The 13232-nt window shown below is 35.7% G+C and overlaps 1 protein-coding gene across 1 annotated transcript in view; it reads left to right on the forward strand.

The window, feature by feature from the left end:
• NHLRC2 (NHL repeat containing 2) overlaps positions 1 to 13232 on the forward strand; it is a 56645-nt gene that overhangs the window by 28400 nt on the left and 15013 nt on the right. Inside the window, exon 5 of the mRNA XM_025396820.1 lies at positions 717 to 846. Within this exon, the coding sequence (XP_025252605.1) occupies positions 717 to 846 (130 nt within the window). The remainder of the gene's footprint in view (positions 1 to 716; positions 847 to 13232) is intronic.

The raw sequence follows: 13232 nt of genomic DNA on the forward strand, positions 1-13232 counted from the left end.
ATGTTTGTTACAAAAATCTTTTAACTTTCCTGTGTGTTTGAAAATTTTCCCAATACAATGTTGGGGAGAGGGTATCAGGAGATGAAAGCAGAACATATTTTCCCAGTAGAATATATTAGTTTTCAGTTTATGAAGTAAAGTCGATATAGTGTCATGGAACTACCTGGGTTCAGGTCCCAGATTCTTGACTTACCAACTGTGGGATGTTGAAAAAGTTACCTAACGATCTGTGTTTTAGTTTTCTCTAAAATATTAAAATCGTCATATAGTTATGAGTATGGCTGGATGGCTGGTTGGCTTCCTCACTGTTGGATCGGTGCTTGGCACATACAAGTTTTAGTATGTGTCAATCACTAACTGAGCACAATTGAAATATGTGCATTTAATTTGTAGAAACATGTATTTTGCTACATTGTGTTTTAAAATTTCATTTAAAAATTTTTGTTTAGTTAAGATGAGGTCAATGTCAGATCTGGAGGCATGATGGGAGACGGGGATAAGAGGGGAAAAGTGGAAGAATGGACAGGTGGGGAAATGAAAGGGACTGATTATGTGCTTTTGAATAAGAAGTTCATGCTGTAATTGATTGGCCTTTTTTAAAATAAAACTTTATATTGCACATATACTCTAAATGTTCTATTGAAAATCTTTACACAGCAAAAGACAAAAGCAAAAGTAACTTTCCTTGCATAAAACCATCCTTTCAATTTCTGTAGATTGACCTAGAGGCTGAGAGGGTGAGTACTGTAGCTGGCATTGGAATTCAAGGTACAGATAAAGAAGGTGGAGCAAAAGGAGAACAACAACCCATTAGTTCCCCTTGGGATGTAGTTTTTGGAACATCAGGTATGTGAACTTTTGACATTAAATGTAAAAAAGTAAATTTTGCTTCATATAAGTTTTAAAAATATTCTTGAGATGGTCATTTGGATTAATTCTATTGCTAATTGCTTTATTTTATACTTTTATACCTATGCCTCAGAGTTTGTTAATTGTGTAAAAACAAAGCTAGCAGTAATATAGTTATATATTATATATACTAGAGTATGTATTATATATAATATTACCTATTTTATTTTATCTGTAAGATAGACTATGTGTTACTCTGAAGAATTATGTATTAGATGCACCCTCCAATTAATGTAGTTCTGAATTTCTTATATTGAAAGGATTATAGTTTCAGAACTTCAAAAGATTTTTCATAAACAGTAATCAATAATAATAAAAATAAATTTATTTATTATTCATAAATAAGGAACTTACAGTGTCATTATATACTCTAGTTTGGAAAAGAAAAAGAGGCAGCTGCTTTTGCTTTAGATTTAAAAAATTTATATTAAAGTATGATAGCTTCTTTTGAACAATTGAACTTTTACCCTACTGAATTGTGTAGACATTGATAATGAATGAAATGTAATGTTACCTTTATTATCTATATTAATTGACTAAAAGAAATCCAGGAGTACTCTTATTAGTATTCTTATTTTTTATTGGCTGTCAGTGATACTGAGATGGTCATTTACATGTCTAAAATTGGATTGATGAGTAAACAAAGTTAGAATACATCGAAAATGGAATTTTGGACTAAATGGTTGGTGTTGTCTTCATATATTTGAAGAGTATATAAGTACCTGCTTAGTTGAAAGCCTGTACATTTGAGATAATTTTCTTTTATGATGCCAATTTAATTATGATTCAAAGACCCTACTTTTTTTGTTATTAACTTTTATAAAGCACTTAAAAATTCATAAAATAAATGAGTGAACTTCTAGTACTACCTGCACTTAACACTTAAGTATTTTGTATAGGTTATTTTTGAGAATTCTATTTGTGGAATTGTGTGTTGTAAACATTTATAATTTGTTTTGTAGCTCACCAAGGGGGATGGTATAGTAGGAGCAGTGCATCCGACTAAAGGGATACTTCATATGTAGAGAATTTTGAAATATTAATACAGTGAACTAAAACTCAGTCTCCATTTTATTACCATGCACTAGCAATTCTAAATAATTCCAGGGCTAAATCTTCACCAGTACTTTTCACTTTTACCTCCCTGCCTTATTTGCTTTACTTATGATTATTTTTACTAAATTGTATTTAGTGTGATGTTATTTATTACATGAGCTGTTCTATAGTGCAAGTAAACAAACTACAGCTACATTTAGCAGCATGGAAAATATAACAAGGGATATTTTGAGTGATAAAAGAAAGTTACAGAATATGTACAATATAATTTATTTGTAGAAATCTACAATGTGATTTCTTTTATAGCAAGTACAATAGCATTTAATACAAGCACTGGGAGATCCATTCAGACATAATAAAGTTAAAAAGTAAGAAGAATGATAAATGTACATTTTTATACTAGTGGTTCCTTATGGGAGGAGGAGCAATTAGGTAAGAAAAAGAAATAAAAGGCATCCATATGGGAAAAGAAAAGTGAAATTGTCTCTGTTTGCTGATGGACGTGATCTTATATGTAGAAAATCCTTATGACTACACCAGAAGACTATTAGAGCTGATAAATTTTGTAAAGTTAAAGATAAGAAAATCAACATACAAAAATTAATAGTGTTTCTATATATTAACAGTGAGTGGACTATCCAAAAAGGAAATTATGAAAACAATTTCATTGACAGTAGCATTTAAAAAGGTAAAATAGTTAAGAGTTAATTTAACCAAGGAGGTGGAAAGATCTGTACACAGAAAACTATAAAACATTGATGAAATAATTTGAAGAAGACAAATAAATGGAGAGATATCCCATGTTCATGGATTGGAAGAATTAATATTGTTAAAATGTTCATACTACCCAAAGCATTCTACAGATTCAGTGTAATTTCTATCAAAACTGTGTTGTCGTTTTTCTTAGAAATAGAAAAAAACTATCTTAAAATGTATATGGAACTAGAAGAGATCCTGAATAGCCAAAGCAGTATTGAGCAGAAAGAACAAAGCTGGAGGCATCACACTTCCTGATTTCAAACTATGAAGCTGTTGTAATCAAAATAGCATGGTACTGTTATAAAAACACACATATCAACCAATATAACAGGATAGAAAACCCAGAAATAAACCCAAGTATTTACAGTCAAATGATTTTCAGCAGAAGTGCCAAGAACACACAATGTGGAAAGGACAATTCCTCCTACAAATGGTGTTGGGAAAATTGGATATCCACATGCAGAAGAATGAAATTGGACCCAATCATATACAAAAACAAATTCAAAATAGATTAAAGACTTACAAGTCCTGAAACGGTAAAGTCACAAGAAGAAAACAGGAAAAGCTCTACTCTACAACATTGATCTGGGCAATGAATGATTTCTTGGATAGGACTCCAAAAACACAGGCAACAGAAGCAAAAATAGACCAATGGGATTGCATCAAACTAAAAAGCTCTATACAGCAAAGAAAACAATTAACAGAATTAAGAGACAACCTATGGGTTGGGAGAAAATATCTGCAAACCATGTAACTGATAAGGGGCTAATATCCAAAATATGTAAGGAACTCAAACAACTCAATATCAAGAAAACAACCTGACTAAAATATAGGGAAAGGGTATCAACAAACATTTCTCAAAAGAGATATGAATGGCAAGCAGATATATGAGAAAATATTCATCATCTCTAATCATCAAGGAAATGAGAACGAAAGCAATATGCGGTATTACCTTACACCTGTTAGAATGACTTTATCAAAAAGACAAATGATAAATGTTGATGAGGATGTGGAAAAAAGAGAACCTTTGTACACTGTTGGGATTGTAAATTAATACAGACCTTTTGGAAAATAGTATGGAGGTGCCTCAAAAAACTAAAAATAGAATATTTATGTGATCCAGCAGTCCAGCTTAACAAAGGCATTAAAATTGCTATGTCATAGAGATATTTGCACTCCTATATTTATTTCAGCATTATTCACAATTGCTAAGATATGGAGGCAGCCCAAGTGTCCATCAGTGGATGAATGGATAAAGAAAATGTATATCTAAGGCTGGGCCTGGTGGCTCATGCCTGTAATTTCAGCACTTTGGGAGGCCGAGGTGAGCAGATCACCTGAAGTCAGGAGTTCAAGACCAGCCTGGCCAACATGGTGAAGCCCCGTCTCTACAAGAATACAAAAATTAGTCGGGCATGATAGTAAGTGCCTGTAATCCTAGCCACTTGGGAGGTTGAGGTGGGAGAATCAGTTGAACCTGGGAGGCAGAGGTTGCAGTGAGCCAAGATCACGCCACTGCACTCCAGCCTGGGCAACAGAGGAAGACTCTGTGTCTAAAACAACAAAAAGAAAATGTGTATCTACACACTGGAGTACTATACAGCTTTAAATACTGTCATTCATGGCAACATGGATGGAAGCAGAGGACATTATGCTAAGTGAAATAAGCCAAACACAGACAGATACTGTATGATCTTACTTGTGGAATCTAAAAACATCAGTCTTAGGCTGGGCATGATGACTCATGCCTGTAATCTCAGCACTTTGGGAAGCTAAGGTGAGAGGAATTCTTAAGGCCAGGAGTTTGAGATCAGTTTGGTCAACATAGCGAGACACTATTTCTACAAAAGAAATTTTAAAATAAAAAATAAATTTAAAAAAATTGTAAGAAAATCTCAGAAAAGGAATGTAGAAAAGTGGTTGCTAGAGGCTAGGAATAAGGGAAGGTATGGGGAAAGAGAAGAGGTTGATCCAAGGGTACAAAGTTTCAGTTGGAGGAATAAGTTTTAGAGATAATTGTGCACTGCATGGTGACTAACCTGTAGTTATTATTTCACAGCTGCTAAAAGAATATTTAACATTTGCACCACAGAAAAAAATGTTGGTAAGGTCATAGATATGTTATTTAGCTTGAGTGAATATTTCTACAGTGTACACATAGATCAAAACATGACGTACCCCACGAATGTACACAATTATTATTGGTCAATTAAAAATTTGAAAAAAGAGATGTAGGAAAGAGACTAGAAATATCTCATTATTTTAAATCTACATGTAATATGTAAATGCATGTGTTTATGTATTTTAAATAGTATCTGAATATTTAACCTAACTATACTGTACAGTCATAAAATAATTAGTATAAAGTGACTTTTAAAAAATTACGTTTTATCTGTGTTCATTTTTTAATTGTCATTCTTAATATGGTCAGAACATCATGCACCAAAAATAATTACTACAGTAAGTTCATTTTTTCAGCAGGTACATTGTAATGTTTCTAAAATGGGTATCAGGTCTCTGTTGACTCCATTCATACCAGACAGCAACCTGAAAGACACTAAGGTTGAAACCTCTATCAGCATCTCTCTTTTTTTTTTTTTTTTTTTTTTTTTTGAGACTGAGTCTCACCCTATCACCTAGGCTGGAGTGCAGTGACGTGATCTCAGCTCACTGCAACCTCTCCCTCCCGGGTTCAAGCGATACTCCTGCCTCAGCCTCCCGAGTAGCTGAGATTACAGGTGTGTACCACCATGCCTAGCTAATGTTTGTATTTTTAGTAGAGATGGGGTTTCACCATGTTGGCCAGGCTGGTCTCTAACTGCTGACCTTGAGTGATCCGCCCACCTTGGCCTCCCAAAGTGCTGGGATTACAGGTGTGAGCCACTGCGCCCAGCCAAAACCCCTATCAGTATCTAAGTACTTTAAGACTTTACCTGATTTTGAGTCATTTATAGAAAGGGTAATGTGCCAGAATCCCATTAACCTTTCTTGGCCCTTTAATCAACAATTTCCCTAGATAGAAATTTAGCCATTCTTCTACAACCTTTAATGGTTGAAATCCAACTATTTAGTATGCTAGTCTGATAATCTACAGTGTTGGTATTTATGTGCTTCAATAATATGCTTCTCTGACTCCCATTATTAATATGATATAAAATACCATGAAAAAAATATTTTTGCTTTAAAAAAATCAGATGACACAGGAAGTTTTGAAGGAATAAATTTGATGCAGTATGACTAATACATTTTTGTTTTGTTAAAATAAGAAGTTATATCTTTATGTCTAAAATTTGAGAGAAGATTCTTACACTGCCTTATCACATTGACTTGGTATTAAGTTTTTTTAGGTTAATTAGGTATAATTTATATAAAGTAAAATTTACCCTTATTAGGTATATAATTCTGTGAAATTTGACAAATATGTGCAGTCTTGTAACTTTTACCACAGTCAAGATACAGAATATTTTCATCCCAGAAAGTTATTTCATAGCCTGTTGTTGAGTCTCCCCCCACCATCACCACAGTGACCCCAACAACTGGCAGCAGTGATCTCTTTCCTATTCTCTGTCATCTTTCATGTCTGGCTTCTTCCATTTAGCATAATGCTTTTGAGATTCATCCCTGTGGTTCCATGTATCAGTAATTTCTCTTTTTTCACTGAGTAGTAGTTCATTGTATGGCTCTACCACAGTTTGTTTATTCATTCACCAGTTGATAGACATTTGAAGGTATTTCTAGTTTTCAGTGGCTATAAAAAACCTCCATAAACATATGTGCACAGTTCTTGTTTTGTGGTAATGTGCATTCACTTCTCTTGGGCAAATGCCTCGGAACGAGCTTACTGGGTCATATGATAAGTGAATGTGTACAAGAAACTGCCAGACTGTTTTCCACAGTGGCTGTTTTCCTAAAGTCCCAAATGTCTGTTGGGAGTCATTGCTTCTGTCTGAAGAACTTCTTATGACACAGGTCTGCTGGCAGTGACTTCTCTTGCCTTTATTCTGGTCTGAAAAAGTATCTAGCTTTCATTTTTGAAAGTTATTTTTACTCCATATGTGAATCTAGATTAACATTTTTTTCTTTTAATATTTTAAAGATAAAACTCCATTGTCTTTTGACTTACATAGTTTTCCACAAGACATCTGTTTTAATATTATCTCTTTTCTTTATATGTAAAGTGTATTTTTTTTCTCTGGTTGCTTTTAAGATTTTATCTTTGGTTTTCAGCAGTTTGATATATCTAAGAATTACCCTGCTTGGAGTTCTTGAATCTGTGGTTTGATGTTCATTATTTTCAAGAAATTCTCACTTCAGATATTTTTTTCTGCCCCTTTCTTTCTCTTTCTGGGACTTCAGTTACTCGTATGTTAGATTTCCTCTTAATATTATATTCAATAACTCTTGCATATTGTGTTCTTTTTATTCACTCTTCTTTTTTTTCTTTTTGTATTGGTAATTTCTACCAATTTATCTTCAGAGTCACTAATTCTTTCTTCAGCTGTGTCTAGTCAACTGATGAGCCTGTTGTATTAGTCCATTCTCATACTGCTATAGAGATACTACCTGAGACTAGCTAGTTTATAAAGAAAGGAGGTTTAAGTAACTCACAGTTCCGCATGGCTGGGGAGGCCTCAGGAAACTTAAAATCATGGCAGAAGGTGAGGAGGAAACAAGGCACATCTTACTTAGCAGGCAGCCGAGAGAGTACCAAAGGGGAAGTGCCTGACACTTACCAAGCAAGCAGATCTCGTAAGAACTCATTCACTATCATGAGAACAGCATGAGGGAAACTAACCCCGTGATTCAATCAGTTTCCACCAGGTCGCTCCCTCGACATGTGGGGATTACAATTCAGATTACAATTGGAGATGAGATTTGGGTGGGGACATGGCCAAAGCATATCATTTGTAGAAGGAATTTTTCGTCTCTAATATTATGCCTTTTTAATATAGCATTTGCATTTCTTACAGATTCATCTCTGCTGAAATTCCTTATCTATTTAGGTGTGTTGGCCACCTTTTTCTCTAGGTTCTTTAACATTCTATGCATAGTTATTTCAAAGTCTGTATTAGATAATTCCAAATTTGGGGACTATCCTCAAGTCTGTTTCTGATCATTCCTTTGTTACTTGGAAGTGGGTAATTTTTTTGCTTTTATGTGTGTCTTCTCATTATTTATTATATGTCAGTCATCTTGTATAAAACAATAGAGGCTGAGATAAATAGTACTTATGAAAGATTGAGTCAATTTGGTCAGGAGCTGAGCTGGGCCTTGGTTTTTTTATTCCCATGTCAGTGCACCATATTTTAAAAATTCCTCTAGTTGGGCAGCTGTTGCCTTCTGATTTTGCTTCAGTACATGGGCCTAGATTAGATGGAGGGTTTTCTCAGTGTTTCTCAGCTTTCAGTCATCCCTGTACAACGAAGCCACATGGTGGTTCCCTCTCTCCATTCTTGCAGCCGTCCCAGGGATAGACTGCTACTGGTTGTTATTCTGCCCCAGGCTTGTGTTGTGGATAGGGGTGTTCTCTGTTGTTCAGCCTCAGTCTTGGGAAGGCCCTGAGTGCCTAGGCCTTGAGGAAAGGATGCAGGGAGCTTTTTCATTGTTGCTGTTCCTCTTTCTGGCAGCTAAACTCTGTCTGGTGTCTGTGATTGGTTTGGGGAGCCTCCTGCTTCTCCCCTAGCAGAATGAGAACTCTGCTTGGTGGCAGTAGAGCATTTTTTCATCTCCTTTTCCCACAGCTGTAAATGGTGTTTTCCTGTGCTCTCTGTAAAATGACCGGCTTTGCTGCCTTTCCCTAGTGGCTTAAGACTTTGATTCATAAGAGGTTTAGAGACTTTGTAGAAGCAAATCTGTGTAGAAGCACTGATGGAGAATTTCACAGATGCTCTTAGGAGGATTCTAGTCATAGGTGCTTAAAATGACAGAATTTTTTAAAAGCTGGATTTCAGGTAATTTTCATGTTCATATTTCTTTTGTTGATTTTATTTCTGTTTTCTAATAATATTTCTCTGATCTCTACTGATGATTATGAGTGAGTTTTGCCTTTAAAAATATTCTCAAAACCTTTTCAGCCTCTGTTATTGTCCTTTTAAAAAAGTTTTAATTTGTGACTGTTGAAAGTTAGTAATATTAAGTGCACTCTTTTTTGTAATTTTACCTTCTATTTTAGATTTGGGGGTATGTGTGCAGGTTTGTTGTGTAGGTCTAAGTATACTCTTAATTTAAAATGGAAATGTTCATGATTACCACATTCTTGTTAGAGGGAACAAAACTAATACCCGTACTCAGTGATGGAACTATGTGCTTTGGAGTCCACACTCCAGGATGAACAGTTGTAAATTGTTAATATGACTCTTGTTACTTTGATAGACATAAATGCCAGCCCACTTTTTTTTTTTTTTTAACTTTTTTTGTTTACAAAAACAAACTCTTCAGTTCTAGCACGGTGGCTGTGAGCAGGGACTCTGGAGCCAGACCAGCTAGGTTTGCAGGTCCACATCTTAGTAGTTGTGTGACTTTGGACAAGTTTCATAGCCTCTTTATACCTCAACTTCCCCATCTAAATTGACGATACATATAGTACCTACCTGAAAGGCTTATCATGAGGATAAGAATTAATATATGTAAAGCACTTAGAACAGTGTCTGGTGCATAGAAAGCGTAATATAATATACGTGTTTGTTTGCTGTTGTCACTGTTTTCTATAAGATAAGAATTTTGTCATAAAGTGTCACGAACAGATGCTGATGGTCTGAACCAAACCAAAAATGGGAAGGCAAGGGACTAGAAAATAAACTTTAAACACATTATCCAACCATAGACCATTCCCAGGGGTACAGGGAGAGAAAGGCAGAGTTAAGGGTAAACCTCACTATGCATCCCGGAGTAGAAGGCTGTGGGTACATTTAATCAGATCCCTGTTTCTGATCACAGACAGAAATGCACTTGGGTGCTTGTTACCAGAGCTAAGTCCATGGGTCAGAGGCAGAAGGGAGGGCGAAAAGGGGGCAAGCAGAGAACTGAACCAAAGAGCACAAGCTCGCTTCCATAGTTCCTTCATTCTCATCAGAACACTCATAATCTAGAGTCAGATTCACTAATGAATTCATTTTCCAAGTTTAGCTGGGTGAATTTCAGCAAATTATTTAGCCTCTTTGAAGCTGGCTTTTTATAAAATGAAGATGATGATAATAAGACTTCTTAAGATTGTTAAATTGAAGGAAATAATCCATGTAAAATGATTAGCTCGGTACCATCAACACAGAAAGTGACCTGGGTGATAATAGTCATTATCCTCATAAGTTGATATGTAGAATTCCAAACACCTGAACCCTGACCTGACACTGCCACTGCTTCTCTACTTTTTCTCATTCCTCGGGCATCTGAAGGAAATAAATACACAGAGACCAAAACTAAACCAATGCCCATACTTTATCTATCACTGGAAAGCTTTTGCCTTATTACAGTAAGCCCCAGCTGAGCTAGACCGACCTGTTTGGAGAACTAGATAATGGAGTTAAATTTGATCTTTCACTCAGCTCTGCACCAACATAGCTCTCCTTTGCCAAGACAGAGGCTCTAAAAGCAAGCTAAGAAAAGCAAATGTTTTTGTTCCTAAAGCTTAGAGCTAAATTTGCCTAACTCACCCTTCTGAGATTTTCTTGGAGTGGGACATTGATGTGAAAGAGAAAGAAAGAGGCAGTTTTCAAGGTGGGAACAGGATGACAAACCAGTTCAGAAGGAATTCTTGCAGTAATCCCTAATGGTGGCTTAGGTCAAGGTGGGGGTAGTGAGAAGTGGTCAGATTTTGGATATATTTTGAATAAGGAGCCTACCTAATTTGCTGATGGATCATGCGTGACATGTGAGAGAAAGGAGGAATTAAAGGTGACTCCAAAACTTATGACCTGAGAAGCTGAAAGGACGGAGTGTGTTTATTTTCATTTACTTGGTCAACCTTGCTTGCAGTCTTGTTACCCAAAAGGTCCTAACATTGGCTGGAGCTGACTTTTCAATCAAGATAAGTTGTATAAAAATATCTGTCTGTATTTCCCTCAATAATGATTCTCAGTGTAGAAGGCTATAAATCTTGCTAGATTTACCCTTAGGTGTTTGATGTTTTTCAATGGCGTTACAAATTTTCTTTTATATTTGTTTGCTGCTGTAAACCGATAAAAGAATTTATCCTTGCTTATTGACCCTATACCCAACAACATTGCTAAATTTCTCTATAAAATTGTAAAGATTTTCTGTGTACATAATTATGTAATCTGCTAATAACTACAGTTTTATTTCTAATCTTTTTATACTTTGCTTCTTTTTCCTTCTTTGTTGCACAAACTAGGACCTCCATAAGGTGTTAAATAGAAGTGTTGATAGTGGGTATCTTTGTCTCATTTTTATTCTCGGGGGATGTTTGTAGTATTTTATTCTTAAGTAGGATGTTTGCTGTGACTCTCTTAAAAATGTTCTTTATAAGATTAAATAAATTGCCTTCTGATCCTAGTTTGCTAAGAGTTTTTAATCATGAATGGAAGCTTGTTAGAGATATTGAAAGGCTTTATTGTTATGGGTGGCTTTGGAGTTCTCAGCCCTATCAGATCCCAAATCCCCTTCCTATAATACATTTTAAGAAAAGCCTCCTTTACCATACCTAAAGTGAAATTCATAGGTAATATAATCCACCTGTGCTATGTATTTATTATATATATATTAAAAATAGAGAAGAAATAAGGGTAATTTATAATAAAATAGTGTAGTCATCATGTAAATGATCTGGCATGACTATATTATCATATAATATATTACCCATCAAATATCCACAGCATTTTTTAGGGTGGGCCGCCACTCCCATTCAGCATCATTGTTTGAGAGGATAATAGCACAGGTTTACATGTATAGCAGACTTCTGGGATTAGAGATGAATCAGTAGTACTATTAGGAAATACCAGCCATCATTAGGATAGTTTTAAGGCTTTTTTTCTTTTTTGTGGTTTCTAGGGGAAAGTTTACTCATTCAACAAATAAATACCTACTGAGTATTTGGCATGTGCCAAGCACTGTTCTATGAGTTGCTAATAAAACTGTGAATAAAACAAAGCTGCTAGTCTCTTAGACCTTATGCTCAGTAGAAGAGAAAGGCAGTAAATTAATAAATATGTAACGTGTAAGATAGTGATAAACGCTACAGTGAAAAATAGGCAAGGTAAGGAGCTAAGAATGATGGGTGTGTGTGGGGTGGGGGCGAGGGAGTAGGGAAGAAGCTTGAGCAGAGATCTGAATGTTCATATCTAGATGTAAGCTTTCTAGGTTGGGAAAGGAGGGAGCACACTAGGCATAGAAGTTGAAAGACAGCAAATTGTTTAGCACCTAACATGGTGCCAGGCATCATGTTAGGTGCTTTGCTTACACTGTTTTATTCCTTCCAGGAGTCTTATGTAGAGAGTGATGGTGTGCTCAATTTACAGATGAGGAAATTGAGGCACACACATTAGAAAGTGATGTAGCTACTACAATTCAAATCCAGACCCACCTGGTTCCAAAGCTAAGGAATTGGTGAAGGAATGCTTTCAGGAGCCCTCTTCTTTTAGTGGTCTGTCACATTGCCACAAGAGTAATTACATTTCATTCAGAGAAATGAGAGAACTGGGTAGAGGACTTGAAAACATAATCATTTACATTTTTTCATGTAGCATTTTAAAAATATTTGAACCAGCCAGGCACGTTGGCTCACGCCTGTAATCCCAGCACTTTGTGGGGCCGAGGAGGGCAGATCACGAGGTCAGGAGATTGAGACCATCTGACTAACGTGGTGAAACTCCATCTCTACTAAAAATACAAAAAATTAGCCAGGCGTGGTGTCGGGCGCCTGTAGTCCCAGCTACTCTGGAGGCTGAGGCAGGAAAATGGCATAAACCCAGGAGGCGGAGCTTGCAGTGAGCCGAGATCGTGCCACTGCACTCCAGCCTGGGGGACAGAGTGAGACTCTGTCTCAAAAAAAAGAAAAAAGCAATATTTGAACCAGTAAAGGCTTTGAAATATTGTGAGTGGAAAACATTCCAAATTAAGTTAGAATGAGTAAGAGTGTTCATTTTCGTGGGCTTTCCATGTTTTTATTCCTATTACCTCCTAAAAGTTTTTGTTTTGCTTGGTCATTTCCATAGTTGATAATACCAGTGACTATGCATGAACATAAAACTCATTCATTTTCATTGTTTAATACTAAAAGATTTATTATCTTAGATTTATGGTAGGTTTAACAGAAATAAGTAATTTTAAACTGAATGCTTTCTTAGGTACCAAATATCATCTGTTGGTAATACATGCATTGTTAATACTGTAAAATTAACGAACTTCTTAAGCGGAAGAGGTTGTATTATACTTTTTACCCTCTATGGTGTCTATTGAAGGGCTGTTCAGTTTGTAAAAGTATTTATATTTTCCTAGTACAAATACTGTAAAATTAAGGTCCAGATTCACTAAATGATCATGGCTAACATTTGAGT

Source organism: Theropithecus gelada, chromosome 9 (assembly GCF_003255815.1).
Source record: "Theropithecus gelada isolate Dixy chromosome 9, Tgel_1.0, whole genome shotgun sequence".
Taxonomy (NCBI): domain Eukaryota; kingdom Metazoa; phylum Chordata; class Mammalia; order Primates; family Cercopithecidae; genus Theropithecus; species Theropithecus gelada.